Source organism: Nomascus leucogenys, chromosome 25 (genome assembly GCF_006542625.1).
Source record: "Nomascus leucogenys isolate Asia chromosome 25, Asia_NLE_v1, whole genome shotgun sequence".
Lineage (NCBI taxonomy): Eukaryota > Metazoa > Chordata > Mammalia > Primates > Hylobatidae > Nomascus > Nomascus leucogenys.
The window spans coordinates 14,807,939-14,827,392 of NC_044405.1; the positions used below are offsets into that span (position 1 = coordinate 14,807,939).

Below are 19,454 nucleotides of genomic sequence, written 5' to 3' on the forward strand. Positions count from 1 at the left end.
ACTTTGGGAGGTATTTTAAATACTGATGTCGTTAAGTGATTAACTTGAATTACTTATATTTTAGTTATTAAGCTGACTGCTATTATAGTAAATATGTGTCTTAAACTTAGAGTGACATGGAAACATTAGCTAACTGCTTAGAAGCTTAGCTGCGTAGGAGTTAAAGTGCAGGGAACAGATGGGAACATTTAATTTATAGAAATGATTCTGGTGGAGTTCTAGGGTTGTGCCTATTTGTTTTAGTTGTTGTGAAGAAGCAAGCCATCTTGTATACTCAAAAGAATAATGTCATCCCTAATTTAGTGGGGTGGGAGGAGTGAGAGTATTTAAAGATGATGTGGATATTAAGATACAGAAGTCATAAAATATTTGTAATCTTCATAGTATCTATAGGTTAAGTAGTGGTTCTAATTTCTGGGAGGAAGCTCAAGTACTCCTTATTTTGTTTAACCATATTTAATTTAAAAGACCAACCAGCAGTTGAAAATTTTCTATTGCTGTTTAGAGTAGATTCATCCCAACTTTGGTAGAGGAATCCATGGCTGAATATTGCTATGACTGAAGAAAGATTATTTCTCACTTTCTTCCGGAAGCTTTGTTTTCATCCTGCTTTGGATTGGCTTTTGAGAGACCATAAAAAGAAATGGGTGTTGATTGCATTTAATGGTTCCTTCTGTGAACAAGCAGTAGGTGCTGTTCTTGCCCTTTCAGTATCTGCAGACTCATTTTATCAGAAGAGTGTAACTGATAAACTTTGCATAAGAGAAAATGTACTGGCCGAACATTGATTTTGCTTACATACACATACTTAACACACACATTCTTGACCTACATCAATTTTTTTTTTTAAAGAAAAAGAACTTGTATATACAAATCTGAACAGATTGGAGAATACTTTGCCATATAAAAATTTAGTATTTTTATTGTATATTTTCTCAAAATATTACATGGCTTTAAAATATTTTAGAACTAACAATAATTGGATTCATACATAATTTTGTAGTAATACTTTTGTATAAAACCATAACTACTTTTGTATAAAGCAAAATTCATTTTACCCTTTTAGTGACTTTTGTGTCATAAAAGACAAAAGGATGGCACTTCCAGATTAGCACTATGAACTAACTTGTCTCAAGGTTAACTGGCAGCCTCAACTCTCCAGAAACCTCCAATGAGCAGAAAGCAAACAGAACAAGACTGACTTGTTGAGAGTTGTGATAAATTTCACAAGAAAAACCTTTGACTTTCTAGCAAGTGTTTATTTACTCTTTTCTTATAAATACCTTGATTATTTGGTTGCCTGTCTCGTAATACATTAGAAACAATAAAATGTTAGACAAAGAAGGATGAAATGGGACGATAATAGAAAAGACATGCTGTCAGCAGTGATAAGTGACATGGACAGGAAGGCAGGAACCAGAAAAACTTTTGAAAAATTCTAGGGTAGACTTTCTTATAGGGGTAATATCTTAAAATTATAATAATAACAAAAATGGTAATTAGCAAACACAAAATTCCCCCCCCCCCCCCGAATTCTTCACACTTTAGTAACTCACCCACCAGCTGTCTCTAGGCATGTTAAACTCAGTCCCATCCCTTCAGTGGGTTTGATGTTGCTTAAATCAGGAGAGGTGTTATGTGGATTACATAGCTGAGATTGCATGTTGGAAAACATTTAGCACAATATCTGGCACAGAGTATCTGCTCAACAAATGCTGGTCATTAGTTGAATCTTGCAATGCTTTGAGTCTCAGTAATTAAGTTATGCTAACTGTACTTTTACTTTTTTCTTGTATCCCATCCAAAATGCCATCCATACCTGTTATGTACAGTCTGTAAATCCAGAAAGCTCCAAAAACCATATGTCTGTCATAAACTCTTTTGACCGAAAAGCTGCCCCAAATTGACGTTAGACTACATAGTCTTTATCCTACTTTCTTCATTATTTGCTATTTTAATGTTTACTTAGAAATGTAAAGATAGTTGATAGGGAAGTGCCGCCCCAGGCCTGCTAAAGAAATTATGTGTGCACCCATACTATCTTTCTAAAACCTGAAAAATGCTTCATGCCAAAATACATCTGCCCCAAGAGTTTGGGTAGGAGATTCTGGACCTTTAGTATTTAATGTATAATTGAATGGAATTGAAAGGATAAACTCCATGTGATCTTATTTGATGAGAAGACACTGTATATTATTTGATTGCCTTGGAAATGTTGATTGAGCTAATAAACACAAGCCATTGTGTTCTGTTTCCCCACTTCACAGCAAAATGAAAAGGAGAGCTTGTTGAAGGAAAGAGATCACATTTTGTCAACTCTGGGTGAGACAAAGCAGAACCTAACTGGACTTTGCCAGAAAGTTTGTAAAGAAGCAGCTCTGAGTCAAGAACAAATACAGATACTCGCCAAGTACTCAGCTGCAGATTGCCCACTTTCATTTTTAATTTCTGAAAAAGATAAAAGTACTCCTGATGGTGAACTGGCGTTACCATCAATTTTCAGTTTATCTGACCGGCCTCCAGCAGTGCTGCCTCCCTGTGCCAGAGGAAACAGTGAGTCCGGCTACGCGCGAGGGCAGGAGTCCCAGCAGATGTCCACAGCCACCTCTGAGCAAGCCGGGCCTGTGGAACAGTGTCGTCAGAGTGGTGGCATCTCAGATTTCTGTCAGCAGATGACTGATAAATGTACTACTGATGAGTAAACTTGCATTCACTTCCTTCAAACCATCTAATTTTCTACTGAAGTTTTGGCAGTGTCTTGAAAGCCTAATATGACCATCTGTTGCTTAACAATGTTGTTTTTTTCCTTTAGTAGTTTGCCATAAGGGAATTTCCTTTAAGTCAACCATGGTTTCTCCTTGACTTCCACAAGAGACAAAGAAATGATTTTGCCTCCTGGATATCAGCAAAATCCATGTGAAAATGTAGTAAACCTTTAAAACTCATGTTTTAAAGAATAATAACTCTAGTAATAACTCTTCCTGCTATTCAGAATAAGTAGGAGAATGAAAACTGCAGCATGTCAGACAGCAATTTAACAGCTTGAAACATCTACAGATAGTTCCTACTAAAAGAAGTGGCCTGCAGAAGTTTAATAATTTGACTTTTTTCTAATATTTTAGTTTGAAAGAAAATTTTTCCCAAGCAATGCTAATAGAGTTCTGTTCTCAGAAGCAGGGTGTCAGCTACTGGGAATATTTTTGTAGAGCTGCATTGTGAAAAAAAGATGGTCTTACCTGAGTCTTAGGGCTTTGTTCTTCGGCTCCTAAAATGAGGCTTTAAGCTACGTTGGGAAGATTTAGTAAACGGGCAAGTGGTTGGCCTAAGATGGGGGCTGCTGCTTCTCTTTGGTATGGACTCTAGAAAGTCTGGCTGCGTAAACAGATTAAGTGTCACTTTCCCTCTTTCTTCCCCCCCGCTCTTCAGTCTCTACCATACCTGGTCCCATCATGGACTTCCTATTTCCTGGCATTTTTGTCCCTTTGGAAGAAGAAATAGGACTCAGAATACAGTGACATGAGTGATTACACTGGCAGCATTATCTGAGGCTCCCTAGAATCTGGATAGCTTACCAACATGTAAAGCCGTTCACTTTTCCACCATGGGTCACCAATGCCAGAAAACCAGACATCACGGGGAAAGAATATTGCTTACTTTTTACCAGGAGTGCAGTTCATTTTTTTCATCCTGTTTTTGAAGTCGTATGATTCACTTGTAAAAAGGATTGTTACAGATAAAAATGTATCTGCAGCAACTCTGTAGGTTTGTGAAATAGAATGAAACTCAATCTTTTTGTATTGTGGGTTTGCATTTGAAAACCAGGTTTAATCCTTGCTCTCTTCTCCAAATTTGGTGTGGTATAAAGACACACAAATCATTTTAACTTGGGCATTTAAAGATCAGTCTTAGTGTTTGTTCAGTCCTGTTACAAAATAGATAACTGAGCACCTATCACACAACATTTTGCAGTGGCTTTTAGCCATGCTGGAGTTAGATTTGTTTGATCTAAATGAAAGCTATGGATCTTCTCAGCAATTTAAAAAAATGCATATATTCACATTCACAGAAACATTGGCAGAACCCAGTTTTAATGGTACAGAGGAGTAGTTTATAGTGTTGATTTCACCAAAATCAGAGGGCTGAAAGACACTTCTGTAGACTGCATCCTGAGCCTAGTGCAGGGCTTGTCTAGCTAATGTGGGCAACCACCACCCACAGTGTATGAACAAGTCTGAAGCAAGTTGGCCTTGCCCTTGACAGTATATGGGGACCAGTCTTCATGTCTTGGAGTAATGTGTCAAATGTTACCCTTTTTGATCAGGGTGTAGGGGGAGGATATTGCTAGTATGTTTTCAGTGGTTTGTATGTTATCTCTGTTATTGACTTACTTGTAAGAGAAAATTAGTTGGACTTGTTTATTTTCTAGTAGCTTTTATAAGTACACTCAAGAATTTGTCAGGGAGAATAATTCTGATAATGCATCCCATACTGCAAAAGAATTTGTGTGTGTGTGTGTGTGTGTGTGTGTGTGTGTGTGTATGTATGTATACATATATATCTCTCCATATAGGTATTTCTTTGATACTTGTAATGTTAAATTTCAACTTCACAATATAAAATAATATAAGAACTTCTGGTTTACAAAATGTAAAATCTTAAGCCAATGGAACCCTTGATTTCCTACCTCAGTGTACACTCAACTATTGGTCGTATCAGTTTGTGTATGTGCAAATGTCAAATAATCTTTTGCTTTAATTGCTACTGTACTTGCTTTGACAGATTACCTACTATTTTATGATAAAATGTAGTTGTCTCCAGAGCTTAAATATAATTTGTAAAGCACTTGGTTTAAATTTCTCTCTACCTATAAAAAGTTTAGCATTAAGGGTGTCTATTAATGACATAGAATTATTGGCCAAGTGTAATTTCTTAAAATTTAGCATTACTTTAGCCAGCATGTAATACAAGTAACTACACTACCTCATATCTACATGATTTTCAAGTTGTAATGCAGATGGACAGATAAAAAAGATTTTATCTTTGTCTTTTGGCCATAAGTGGGAATGTTTTCTGTATATTGCATAGCATTACACATTTATGCCTATTTTAACATTAACTTCTAAAGAAGTTTTTTCTAAGAAAATGTTTCAAGGCAATATTTTTTTTTTTGAGGCTGCCGAAGACAAATGACAGGATTATGAGTATACAGTGTATGCCTTTTCCTTCATGCAGAATTTTGAAATGTTTTCAGTTTGTATATTGCATATTCACATGATCATTGTTCACTGTTTTATGAACTGGCCTTCTCAATGCTTGATGATTTTTAAAAAGCTGTTATGTTAAATTCAGTAAAATAACATTACCTTTTTTTTTTCTTATTCAAATTCTGGAACTATAGCAAATAATTTGTTAAATTGTCATATTCAAAACAGATGTGGATACAGTCTTGGTTCTCCATCTGTAATTTTTTTTAACAGTTTGCTATAGCTTACTGCTTAACTAATTTTAAATAAGGAATTAAGTATGTTAGATGCAGTAGACGATACAGGTTGCGTGTGGACACTCAGCCACATTAACAACTTGGGAAAAAAAATGGCAATGTTAACAGTGAATTCTCAGGTGAACTTTTTTCAGTTATAAAACATCTATTTTGAATTTGTAAATATTTTAAATGTTTTATTAAGGCATGTAATAAACTATTCTTTGAAACCTGTTGGGTAGAATGAAAATTTAAAGCCATAATGGTAAAAGATGGCATACTGATTATAAAAGAAGCAGAAAAACATTGATTTTTTTTGTATCTTTCATAATATAATTTTCTAACAATGCAATAAAACCACTAAACTTTTGTGTCCATATTTTACTGAGACCATGTTTCATTAAAAGCATACTTTCATAGTATTTAATTTACATTTTCTTCCTAATGTTCTTACCCAAATGTACCTGAACTATAAAATGTTAGATGTTGGTGATAAATTGACAGTTAAATAAAAATCTCTAAAGTTGCTTCTTATTGAATAGAATTGTACATTCCATTTTCATTTTCTCACTTCGTGTGGATTTACTCAATTTAGTCTTTTGATGGGTAATTAGTATATCTGAATTTGTAGGAGAGAATCTTTCCTTAGTTGATAATCATGCCTCAAAAAAAAAAAATTCCAGCACTCAGATGTTTTAGGAAGCACAGATTTTAGCTTTGCTTCTGATTTTACTTAATTTTAGTTTGGATAGAGAAGTATAGGGACTCTTAAGGGGTATTAGCTCTATCAGTAATTAAGTTTTAAAAACTTATCTGCTGCGTCAGCTCTTTGTATCCTATTCAATTTCCAACCAGGCCCTTCTGACCAAGCTTTGGGCAGCTGCTCAGTGGTATTGGCCATCCAGGGCAAAGTCTTCTGGTCTAGTCATAGTGATTCTCAGCTGGAGATGATTTTGCTTGCCTAGGGGACACTTGGCAGTTCCCAGAGACACAAATCTCAGGGGCAGGGTATAGGATATGGCTTCTAGGGGTAGAGGCCAGGACAGCCCTCACAACAATTACCCATCCAGGGTATTGATCTGGCTGGCATTGAGAAACCCTGACTAGACCAACGATGGAATCAAGATGACTTGTAAGAAAGTGCTCAGTTGTGTGAGATAGTGTGGTGGCTGCAAGAGTTCAAAGGAGACAGGGTGAGAAACGTGGGATTTCACCAAGCTTTGAAAGATTGTAGTCTGAATCGGGAGAAGGATGGTCTCTGGGGAGAGGAGGCCACTTGGCACAAATAAGCCTGGCGTGTTAAAGGAACAGAAGGAGGTTGTGTCACAGTGAGAGGGAGAAGGAGGAAGGCCCTCACTTGAGTGTTCACCAGTGGGTGTCCCGGCATCTTGCCCTACCCAGAGTGACTAAGTTTTATCGAAGGTCTGAGGTTAGACTGTAAGGGCTCTAAGAACAACAGAAGTATAAGTAGTAGGTATTGAGGTTTTGGAGGAAGGCCAATAAATAGCACCCTTTCTCTGGCCAGAGTTTTGAACCATTTGAGAAAAAGTAGGTGAAGTCCATATCGCTGATGGAACCCAGCTTGGAACCATGGCTTTCTAGCTGTTTAGCCCAGTGAACCTGCTAGAAGTGCACGCTGGAATTAGGCAGACTTCATCCATCCACAGTCACCTTGGCCCACCCCAAAAGGGGCAGAGCTCTTAGAGGAGCAGAAAAATGTAAACAGGGAGCAAATTCCACAAGTAAGGGGTGGGCCGAGCCAAGTAGACTTAATGACTAAAAATTTACTCATCAGAATCAAAGACTGCTACCTCAGGGCCAGTGGAAGTACAAAGGCCAGAGGGTGTTTCTTGCCCTGGAGATTTAAACTAGGGAAGTCTTAAGGAAGAGTGTTCCCCTTTCACGCTCCCCAGTTTAAGTTCTCTTGAAACATTGGCCCATTGCTCAACCAGGGCTGTGACTGATGGCCTGGAGGAGGAGAGCAGCTGTTCCAGAAGGCAGACCTCCTCTCACCTTTGAGGCCACTTCCCAACACCTTCCTTTGCAGGTGTGACTCCCTTGGGCTGTCAGTGAAGGGTCTCAGAAGACTGGATCCAGCAGTGTACTTACTAGTAAGTAAATGAATTCAAAGACTACTCTGTACCAAAGACTGAACATTTTACTCATCCCTAATTCTCTCCTACCTCATCGTCCCATATAGCATATCAGGTTCTGCATTGAGATAAGATCCCAACAGAACATTCCCGTAAGAAAATGCGTGAAAGTCCAGGAATAAAATGCTAGCAACATAATGATATCCAAATTTGAATGGAAGTTCAACTTCTGTTATTCAACTTTTAGAGAAAAAAATTCAAAGATTAAGTCCCTTTGGATTAAAAAAAAATCTAAAGGCATTAAAGTCTAAAGGAACTAAAGCAAATCAAATTATTTTGTCCACCTGAGTTCAAAGTACAAAACTAAGAAAAATAAATCCCAAGACTATCCCGTCAGATTTCTCATTCAGGTCAGCCTTGGCCAGAGGAGTTCTTGATGCCTAGGTCCAGTTAAGATTCTTTTAAGAGGCTGTAGCTGGAATTGTCTTTAAGAGAGTGATTGTTCCTACTGTGCTCCAGAAGGAACTAGGTTTGAGGCTGAGTCTCTGATGTGCTCACTTTAGAGTCAGAAGAGTTAACCACAAAATTATCATAGCCTTGGCCCCACAAGCACACTTGTTTGGAAACAAGCTAATTCCCAGGCACTGAAGCAGTCATCCCATGCAACACTGCTCCCACAGCTCAGTACCTAGTGCTGCCAAAGACCATAGTAGAACCTCAATAGTATCTGGAAAAAAAAAATCTTGGTTTCAGTTCCTCAAAGATGCCCCAGTGTTCTGTAACTCACAATTCGTGATGCTAATTTCTATTGGAAGGACGCTCAAAAAGGGCTTAATTTTGGCCGTATACACTGATCATTCCTGGGGGAAAGACCACCGTTGCATGACACCTTAATTTACGATTCCCCTTCCAACAAGCTGATTCTGGTACCTGGACTGTTGAGTGAGGGCTCCCTCTAGGGGCTCTGAGCCCACATCCCTGTATACAGGCGTTTTCAGGCCTGAGCCACAATGTATGTTGAGGCCTAAGAAAGTTGCCTCCTAGGGATGGAGGAGGCATCTTAAATCTCTTTACGGCCGGGCACGGTGGCTCACGCCTGTAATCCCAGCACTTTGGGAGGCCGAAGTGGGCGGATCACGAGGTCAGGAGATCGAGACCACCCTGGCTAACACGGTGAAACCCCATCTCTACTAAATACAAAAAATTAGCCGGGCGTGGTGGCGGGCGCTTGTAGTCCCAGCTACTGGGGAGGCTGAGGCAGGAGAATGGCGTCAATTCAGGAGGCGGAGCTTGCGGTGAGCCGAGATAGCGCCACTCCTCTCCAGCCTGGGCAACAGAGCGAGACTCCGTTTCAAAAAGAGAAAAAATGTATCTTTACATAGATTTAAGCAGTCCAGAATCAACTATAGATGAACCACATGGATCCAAGGTCCCTCCTTGCGCCTGAATGCAGAATGGAATTTGGGGTGGCTGATACAGCAAGGGCGACAGTGGCCTGGCACTACCAGTTAGAAGCTAGAACCTTACAAGCACTCTGTAGTACATTGGAACGCAGCTGCCTTGAAAATAGGTGAAAATCAGTACCTGTTATTTTTCCCAGCTACACCTAAAAGGCCTGTGAAGTCTGCTTTTGCCCTGGAAACTGCAGCAGTGGCATCTTGAGGCCGCCTGCCCTGCCAAGCACCTGTGGGCGCTGGGCCTTTCCCTGTGAAACTGCTGTGTTGCTGTTGATGGAGAGGGGCCCACAGGCTGCTGCCCACATTTAATTCATGCCATGTTGCACCCACTTTCTAGGGCCTCTTGCAGTCCGTGAGGGGTGTGGAGGGAATTTCTGCTAGTTGGGTTTAAGATCATGGGTAGTACATTCCAGAAAGTGGGTTTTGACTGACAGGCATCAGGGGGAAGCTAATGTAAGCTTTTTCCCCATCGACTTTCCTTGCCTCAGTTACCACTGAGTACCTTCCACAGCCTTTGGGCGCACCAGGTACCGTGTTCTAAGAACATAATTTTTCTTGGACAGCTGCTCTCATGGGTGGGGATTGGCTTGATTTCAAAACAGGTGGTGCAAATGCTGTGATAATCTTGTGAGTGTCTCATTATTAATGCTGAGCCACTTAGACTCTTGGCATTGAGCCAGTTAAACTCCTGAGTCCCTGAAGGAATTGCACTACGAGAGGCACTCCATATCTCTTCTGAAGTCCTTGTGCCTTTCACTTAAGATGCCCCTCCCCCCCAGCCTCTCCAAAGGCCTAAGGAGACCAGTTAGGCCTCCACAGAAAGTCATTCTCTGAGGAAAAACAGCACAAGCCACAACGATCCTCTAGATTCAATATGCTCACAGCCTGCTTTAGAACCTCTTACCCAGACCAACGTCACTCCTGTAAAAACCCACTTGGCCTAATACAAACCTCCACATACAATCGAAGGTAAAATGTCACGGCCTGTACCGCACCCCATGGTTCACAAGACTCCCAATTACATGCGTCTCTTACTACCCAAACTCTGCTCTTCTGGTTGTGATTTTTCAATGTCTGTATACAATGCCACCCTGCCAAATGTTGGGTTTCCAAAGGAACATTGCATATTCCTTTCCTGAGCTATGAAGAATTTGAGAGAGAAAATAAAGGAATGGTAGATGGGAAACCAAAACAAAACCTAGGTTGCTGATATTGGAGTAGCTTAGCATGAGAGCCTAGTGCAAACTCCAGAATGAGTCAAGTTGACCTTATCAGGTTGTTTCTTGTTAGAGAGAAGTAACTTTTCCACCCTTGGTTTCCATGAAGGGAGATTTTCCTCCGGGCAGCACAGCACCACCTATACTCCGCTAATCAGCATGGTGGTGTGGAGGCACAGAGTGCTAGTGGTGCTATTTGGAGACAGGCACATCCCAAGAGGAAGAATGGCCATGCAGGGCAGAGGACAACCAGTTATTTTCAGATTTATCAATCAGCCAGCGCACTCCATCTCTGCAGGGATGAAGGGAGCAAAGAGGTTGAGAGAAGATCATGTTCCAAGGTCAGAGTGTAGAAGGTGAAGGGAAGAATGTGGAAAGGAATTACGTGGAGGCAGAGTCTGGGGGCTTTGAGAAACTTGCAAGAAGAGAAAGAGAAAGATACCCCAGAAGAGGAGCAGACTCCCATGAAAGCCACGAACTTGCCCTCTCATCTGCACCTCCACTACTAGTGGGAACATACGTTCAGGTTTAAAAGCCAAGCCTGACCTTGTGTTTAACTGCAAACACTTCTTTTTCCTCTTCCTCATCTCTATGATCCACATTATTCTTAAAGTATAAATGCAAAGATCATGGAAAATATTTAAAAATTGAGCACATTACCTTTTCATTTTAAAACAGCCATCTTTTAAAACAGACTCTATTTTCGTTCTGCACTCTTAGTTTATAATTAATCACTGTCCCGAAAGTCAGCCATTTTCTAAACAGTTAATTTCCTTCTTTCAGGAGACTGGACCTAAATAATTTTCCAGATACCATCTTGATATGCAGGTTTCCCATGTGATGTGAATCTCTTGGCAGGAGATCCTGTTAACAATACCCAGCACACTATATGAAAATATCCACTATAACTTAAGCTTTCTAAAGTGATACCTATTTGGTCCACCTCAGAAATTGACAGTAGTTCTGCTTTGAGCTATTAATTTCAGAGAATCTTCCTTTGTGAAATAAGCATGCTTATGTTTTCCTTGCTTTGATTTAAATGATAGCCTTAACTGCTGGACACAGGACTACTATTAAAACCTTAAGAGTAAGATTTTCTGAAGAAAGAACTCTTCTTTTAAGCACCGTGTTTTCATCTCATTTGAGGGTTTACTCTGGGTTTTAGAAGACCTCATCTACTGTGCTCAACATCTGATATTTGAGGGGTTCTGTTTCAGGGTTCTGTGGAAAATCTGATGTGCCAAGAAGTGTTCCATACCATTCTGAGAACTTTGGATACCTGCTGAGACAGCTCTGTTTCAGCTAAATGTAACATCTGGGAGGGAAGCTTAATGTGGAATCAGGGATGAAGTTTAACACAGGAATGAGGAGTAGAGCACATAGCTGCTAAGATAAGGTAGGAGAATTTGGCTAGTAAAAGCACTTAATAGCCTGAACTTGTGTTTGCTAGGGCCTGGGAGAGCAGACAGCTGCCAGCATACTTAAAATAGGGTGAGTATGAAGTATGCACTTAAGGACTAAAAGAATTGCACAAATTTAAGCAATGACTCAGTTACAAATCCAAGCCCCTTCAGAAAGTACAGGAACTATGGGGAGGAATAGAAAGAACATAAACCTGCAGCGAGACAGACCTAGTTTTCTTTTTTTTTTTTTTTGAGATGGAGTCTCACTTTGTTGCCCAGGCTGGAGTGCAGTGGCGCAATCAGAACTCACAGCAACCACTGCCTCCTGGGGTCAAGCCATTCTCCTTCCTCAGCCTCCCAAGTAGCTAGGATTATAGGCGTGCACCACCCCACCTGGCTAATTTTGGTATTTTTGGTAGAGACGGGGTTTCACATGTTGGCCAGGCTGGTCTCGAACTCCTGACCTCAAGTGATCCGCCCACCTCGGCCTCCCAAAGTGCTGGGATTACAGGCGTGAGCCACCGCTCCTGGCCCAGACCTAGTTTTGAAGCCTGGTTTTGATGCTTAGCCACAGTATAGCCAAAGGAAAATTAATGTCTCTCAGATAGAATTTCCTTATATGTATGTCTTTCATGTTGGGACTTCTGGTCCTTGAGATCAAAGTAAGACTGACTCAAACTTCTGCTCACACCTCGTGAAAATTCAAATCAATTCACTGCATTGAATGCCCTCTTTAATTTGCTCTGTTGCCCAGGCTGGAGTCTCAGCTCATTGCAACCTCTGCCTGCCAGGTTCAGGTGATTCTCCTGCCTCAGCTTCCCAAGTAGCTGGGACTACAGGTGCGTGCCACCACACTTGGCTAATATTTGTTTTTGTTGTTGTTGTTTCTTTTCTTTCTTTTTTTTTTTTTTTGAGATGGAGTTTTGCTCTGTTGCCCAGGCTGGAATGCAGTGACGTGATCTCAACTCACTGCAACCTCCACCTTCCAGGTTCAAGCAGTTCTCCTGTCTCAGCCTCCCAGAAGCTGGGACTACAGGTGCCCGCCACCACGCCTGGCTAATTTTTGTATTTCTTAGTAGAGATGGGGTTTCACCATATTGGCCAGGCCAGTCTTGAACTCCTGACCTCAGGTGATCCACCCACCTCAGCCTCCCAAAGTGCTGAGATTGCAGGCGTGAGCCACTGCGTCCAGCCTAATTTTTGTATTTTTAGTAGAGATGGGCTTTCACTATGTTTGCCAGGCTGGTCTTGAACTCCTGACCTCGTGATCTGCCTGCCTTGGCCTCCCAAAGTGTTGGAATTACAGGCATGAGCCACCGTGCCTGGCTGGTTACAGTTTTTTAAGAAATGGCAATGGAAGGCCTCACTGAGAAGATGTAAGAACTGAAGGAGGTGAAGTGAGTTTTAGTGGTTACACATTGCAAATTATTTTTGGCTAAGTTGTAAGTAAAAAATAGAGGAAATAACCAATCTTGTATGGTTGTAATAAGAATCAAATGAAACAATGTATGGAAGAGTGTCTACCAGAAGGCCCCATGACACAGCTAGCATGCAATAAGCTTTCATCGTCTTATATAGCATGGTACCATCCAATTCAGTACCCACTAGCCACATGCCACGTTTCACCCCCTTCTTTTCTTAGTACCTTTTTGTCAGAAGTCCCCTCTCTGTTCCTCTAACTTGCCAAAATTCACCTCCATCTCCTTTGCAGCATTTGAGAAGGAACTGGCCAAGAAGCGTTTTTGGAATTCTTAGCTGACCACCCACCTCCAGCCTACAGAGGTGGTTGAAAAGACTAAGAAGAGTTTTTTGGAGAAGATAGAGAATTTTGTTAGAAAATGTGGTAGTGCTGGGACTCTAACCTTCTTAATCTTAGTGAGGGGGGCTATGAGATGCCCACTAAAAAAGCCTTGACATGAGTCACCTAGAGTTTGGGAGACACAAAGGACTGGCATCTTATGCATAGAAAATATTGCTTGAGTAGATGGATGAAACTTCTGTGGCAGCAGAATAGAGTGGCATTTGGGAAGAAGTAGAATTGGCACTGGTGGGGATAAAAGTTATAGGACTTCAGCCACCAGATGTGGACACTAAATGAGGACTATTCATCTGAGGTCATTTCCAAGGGGATCCTATTCAACAGGGCTTCTGCCAGGGAGGGAGGCTGCTTTGAAAGAGAAAATCTGAGATTTACCCTCAGGTACAGAAGCTGAGGGATTGCTCATGGTCAACCAGTGGAGCTCTAAAAGATAAGCGGGAAGCTGAGTGAAGAGGAAGCATGTTTTGAGCCAAGGCAATTGCATATGCAAAGCCTGAGGGATGAGACAGGGCCTCTCATGGTTTATTTGTAGAGCTGAAAGATGTTTGGTGTGGTTGCATGCTATGTATATGTGGCCAGGGATAATGAGGGCTCCAGGTTGGAGGAGTGACATGTGGTGAGTCTGGAGAGGGGTGAGAAGAGTCCAGACCTTCTCAGGTATATGATGAAGTTTGACATTTATCTTAAGGACAATGGGAAACTTTTGAAAGGTGTGATATGATCAGTCCTGTGTTTCACAGTTTGTTTTGGCTGCAGTGAGGAGAGTGGATTGTGGAGTGGGAAGAGTGGAATGGGAGATACCAGTAAGAAGCCACGGCTATAGTCAGACAAGAAGTTAGGTGGGCTGGACCAGGGATGTGTTTGTGGGAAATCAGAACAGTGGCCAGATTCATTAAACATGGCAGAGGTGACTGACGTGAGATAGAAAAAGAGCTGGTAAAAAAGATAGAACCACAGATGATCCCCAGCTTCCTTTCTTGAACAACAGAGTGGAAGATGTTTCTGTTCAATGTGGTGGTGAACACGAGGTCAGAGCAGTTTTGTGGAACCAGGTGTTAAATTCAGTGATGAGTGTACTGCAGGCAAGGCATGCTGTGTGGCACCCATGTGGTGGTTGACATGTAAGACTTCCTCCTCTGCTCAGGAGGAAGATTTGGGCCAAAGCTTTACATTTATGCCTTTGGCATATGGTCCACTTTTGAAGCTACGTGAGAGGAAAAGCTTGCCTGAAAAGAGTGTGTGTGGTGAACAGAGGAGATAGCCCAGGACAGACCCCAAAGGAATACTGATGATTGGGAAAGAAGAATCCACAACGGAGATAAGGAACACTAGAGGAGAAGGAAGATCAGAAGCAAGCAAGATCTTGCAGCAGCAAGATTTATTGTGAAGAGTGAAAGAACAAAGCTTCTACAGCGTGGAAGGGGACCGGAGCGGGTTGCCCCTGCTGGCTGGGGTGGCCAGCTTTTATTCCCTTATTTGGCCCTGCCACATCCTGCTGAGTGGTCCATTTTACAGAGCACTGATTGGTCCATTTTACAGAGTGCTGATTGGTCTGTTTTTACAGAGTGCTGATTGGTGCGTTTACAAACCTTTAGCTAGACACAGAGCGCTGACTGGTCCGTTTTTAGAGTACTGTTTGGTGCGTTTACAAACCTACAAACCCTTAGCTAGACACAGAGTGCTGATTGGTGCGTTTTTACAGAGTGCTGATTGGTGCATTTACAAACACTTAGCTAGACACAGGGCGCTGATTGGTGCGTTTTTACAGAGTGCTGATTGGTGCGTTTACAAACCTTTAGCTAGACACAGAGTGCTGATTTGTGCGTTTTTACAGTGATGATTGGTGCGTTTACAAACCTTTAGCTAGACACAGAGTGCTGATTGATGTGTTTACAATCCTTTAGCTAGACGGAAAGTTCTCCAAGTCCCCACCCAACCCAGAAGCCCAGGTGGCTTCACCTCTCAATCCCCCCTCTAAACAGGACACCCCAACTGCTGCTGGGAATTGGGCGATGACTGCTCTAGCTACTTCCTGCCGGATAGGGGCAAAGAAGGGTCCTTGCGGTTGCAGTGTCCTCCAGAGGGGAACTCTCTAGGCCAGTGAAAGGGCCAGCGGGTCAGTCCAGGGGTCCTCGGTAGAAGTTGTTAGTTGAGCTCATTTGGGGTTCCATTTGTAAGACCATCTGTAGCTTGATGGCCTCGATTCTAGAGGAAACAGATTTGACAAGGAGGTTAAAAATAAGGGTCCGAAGGCGAGTAATAGGAAGATGGCTGCCACAGGACCTAGAAAGGGGAGAAGCCATGTTGCCCAACTCCAGAGGTTGGTATAAGAGTTTTGAAAGGCGTTGTCTGATTTCAGAAGCCTTTTCCTGTAAATGCCAGGCAGCATCTCGTACTATCCCTGACTGGTTAGTGTAAAAACAACACTCTTCCCCCAAGAAGATGCAGAGTCCTCCTTTCTCAGCAGTGAGGAGGTCTAGGCCTTGGCGGTTTTGGAGAGTCACTGCTCCCAAAGAGTCTATTTGGGATTGTAGAGTAAGGATAGATTTCGTTATTTCTTGCAAACTATCTGAGAAATCCTTTGAGAGTGTGTGGTAGTAGGATAATGAAGCAGATAAACAGGCTATTCCGGTTCCTGTAGCAGTAGCCATTCCTAACCCTATAAGTAGGGGTATTAGTTGTATGGCTCTGTGCTGAATAACTTAAGCTTTGAGGGGCACAGATAGGGTCTGATTTCCATAAGATTAGAAGTTAGTATAATACATGTTACACTGTTAACTTTTAGCAAACTTTTGTTGAAAACCTTGTAAGTTTGGGATTTTAATTTTTCTTTGCTATTAATAAAACCTCATTCAGTCCATATTAACTTAGAATTAGTATAGATGGCTCCTTCCTGATTCTGTAAGTACTTTAAGGTTTGGCTGAGTGCAAACAGCTGCATGTTTGAACAGACCAATTATTAGGCAATTTTCTTAACTGCTTCTACAAGAATTTCCTTATCACTTACTGAATACCCATTGTGTCTTTTTTCCTTAGTCGTTGGGGAGGAACCATCTATCATCCAGTCCTGAAGGGAGTTCCTCCTAGATCTGGTCAGACCTTTGTATGGTAATTAATTAAGATTTAGATCCCCTGTTAGGAAACCTGCTGGGTTAAGGATTTTTGATATGAAGGCTATGGGTTGTCAGTGGCTTCAGTGCTTTCGGGCTACGCCCTTGTTTACACTGACAACAAGGTGATATTGGAGTGTTATAGGATTACAGAGAAGACCTTCAATGATCAATTATAGGTTTTAAATTTACCCTGGCTTTTAATGGAATAGGGTACACTGTTTTTCCTTTACTACTTCTGTCTCTGTCTCTGTCTTTCTCTCCCTTTGACTTCTTCTTTGTCTCTTTCTTTCTCTCTTTCCTTTCTGTTGCCTCTGCCAGCTGCTTATGCTGCTGTTTTCCCCTCTCCTTCCCCTTTTGATGGCTTTGGCAGTGTAAGACTGCCACCTCCTTGGGTTTTTGCACTGCATGCAATAACTCCATGGTTTGTTTGTGATATTTAATGGGGGTTCCCCCAGAGGTTAGTAACTCCCTTTCTTTCCATATTGCAGCATGGACATGTAGGATTAGATAAGCATACTTGCTATCTGTATACACATTTATTCTTCTTCCCTTTCCCAGTTCTAAGGCTCGGGTCAGTGCCACTAGTTCTGCTAACGGGGCACTGGTCCCTAGGGGAAGAGGCTTACTTTCAAGTACTGTTACTATGGCATAACCTGCCCTTTGTATCCCATTCTCTACAAATGAACTTCCATTGGTATATAGATTAAGGTCAGGATTAGCTACGGGGACTTCTAAAGAGATCATGTCAGGCGGCATAAAGACTGGACTATAATTTGTTGGCAGTCATGCTCGATTGGTTCCCCATCCTCTGGGAGAAAAGTGGCAGGGTTGAGGGCCACTCATGTACGTATTTGAAGCACCAGTCCCTCAATGAGCAGCGCCTGGTATCTGAGTAGGTGGTTGTCTGATAGCCATAAACTTCCTTTGGCACCTAGTATGCCATTTACATCATGAGTAGTCCAGACAGTGAGATCCTTTCCTTGTATTATTTTGATAGCCTCTGACACTAAGACGGACACCGCCACAACTACCCGCAAACAGTGAAGCCAGCCTTTCGCTACTACATCAATTTCCTTACTTAGGTATGCCACTGGTTGTGGGGTTGCCCCATGAGTCTGAGTAAGGACTCCGAGAGCCATCCCTGCTCTCTCTGTGATGCATAAAGAAAAGTTTTGTCCTGTGGGAAGGCTTAAGGCTGGAGCTTGAGTTTGTTCCTTCCAATGCCCTGACTTCAGGGTCGATTCCCTCCTCAAGTAGGGCACAACAAATGGATAACTCGCTCCCCATATTCATGTAGATAATAGCTCCAGCTTTGGCTACTCCTACTGGATCTAGTGGAGTCAGCTTCTCCCACTCACCTAGTCCCCACACGCCCTGAGAGTTAGTCCCTGTGCTCTGGTGTCCACCCCTCACTTCTTCTGCCCTTTCCTTGTACTTCCCTCCTGGAGTGACTGGGAAGTGGGGATACTCTTCCCTGGACACAGGGGAGAGGGAGGGCCCCTGGGGTTGTCACTTCCTCTGCCCTTTCCTTCGTGAGTGGGGCAGGAAGGGCACATTTGATGTTAGCAATTCAGCGTCAAAGTGAAAACTAATTTGGCCTCAAGATTTAAGAGTCATCCAAACAACAGCTACAGGGCTAATATCTTTAATCTTCACACATTTGACAATATCCAATAAAAAGAACACCAAACTACAGCAAGACAAAGGAGCAACAGATGTGGGCCTGCAGAGGACAAAAGAGAAAACAGGAGCACTCAGTAACCAGGAACTCAGGGACTTTGGAGGCAACCTGTGTGGGTTAAACATGCTCTTGAAGATTTTTATCATTATTTCTCATTAGAAATAAAAAAGTGGGCCGGGCACCATGGCTCATGCCTGTAATCCCAGCACTTTGGGAGGCCGAGGCAAGTGGATCACGAGATCAGGAGTTCAAGACCAGCCTGGCCAACATGGTGAAACCCCATCTCTACTAAAAATCCGAAAATTAGCCGGGTGTGGTGGAGGGCGCCTGTAATCCCAGCTACTGGGGAGGCTGAGGCAGGAGGATTGCTTGACCTCAGGAGGCAGAGGTCAGTAAGCTGAGATCACACCACTGCACTCCAGCCTGGGTGACAGAGTGAGACTCTGTCTCAGGAAAAAAAAAAAAAAAAAAAAAAGAAAGTAAAAAGTGCTAAATAGAAAGAAGTAAAAAATATATCAAATTAGAAAACAAAAAATGAGGGGGAATGAAACTGGCATTCTAACACAAGGGGAGTAGTATTTAAAATAGCTTTTATGCTTTGGGGAAGCAATTTGATATTTTATTTAAAACATTTTAAACTAGCCATAACATTTGACCCAGTAATTGTATGCCAAGGAATCCATCCTGAAAAACAATAATCTTAAATTTCGGGACTATTATTAATCCATAATAATAATAATAAAAATTTCTTCTTATATCAAGATGTCCATCATAGCATTTATCATAGTAAGTAATTTTGAATAAACTTTTAGAAATGGAAAAAAGCAAAGCACTGCATTGTATCTCTACTCAAACTAAGATTTGACACTCTACTCGGCTCTTTTTATAATTTTTTCACTTAATCCTCACAGTAAAATCAAACGTTTGACACAATGATTGTCCCTTTATGAGTTTTTAGCTAACAAAATGTTTATGGTAAACATGGAATAAAATGAAAAATACACATGACAGATGCTAAACATGAAAGCAAGTGATTTACGTATCCAGTATGATTATAACCAGGTATATCGAAATCTCTCTGTGAATAAAAAAATATTGAAGTCCATCTGGAGTGAACAGTTGTTATTTATTAAAATTTGCTTTTGCGAGTGCTCATGAATCTTGAGACAATAGCCACCACCACGATCGTAAA

At 41.6% G+C, this 19,454-nt stretch overlaps 1 protein-coding gene across 3 annotated transcripts in view; it reads left to right on the forward strand.

Annotated features, from left to right (window-relative positions):
* Nucleotides 1-19,454, forward strand: part of BACH1 (BTB domain and CNC homolog 1) — a 63,499-nt gene that overhangs the window by 41,704 nt on the left and 2,341 nt on the right. For 2 of the 3 annotated variants that reach the window (XM_003263825.3, XM_030806033.1), the window contains one exon: nt 2,268-6,018. In XM_003263825.3, coding sequence (XP_003263873.1) covers nt 2,268-2,702 — 435 coding nt within the window. In that variant the 3' untranslated portion in view covers nt 2,703-6,018. Of the gene's footprint in view, nt 1-2,267; nt 6,019-11,463; nt 11,643-12,403; nt 12,489-19,454 lie in introns of those variants that run through there. The other variant, XR_004028573.1, reaches the window with a different exon arrangement.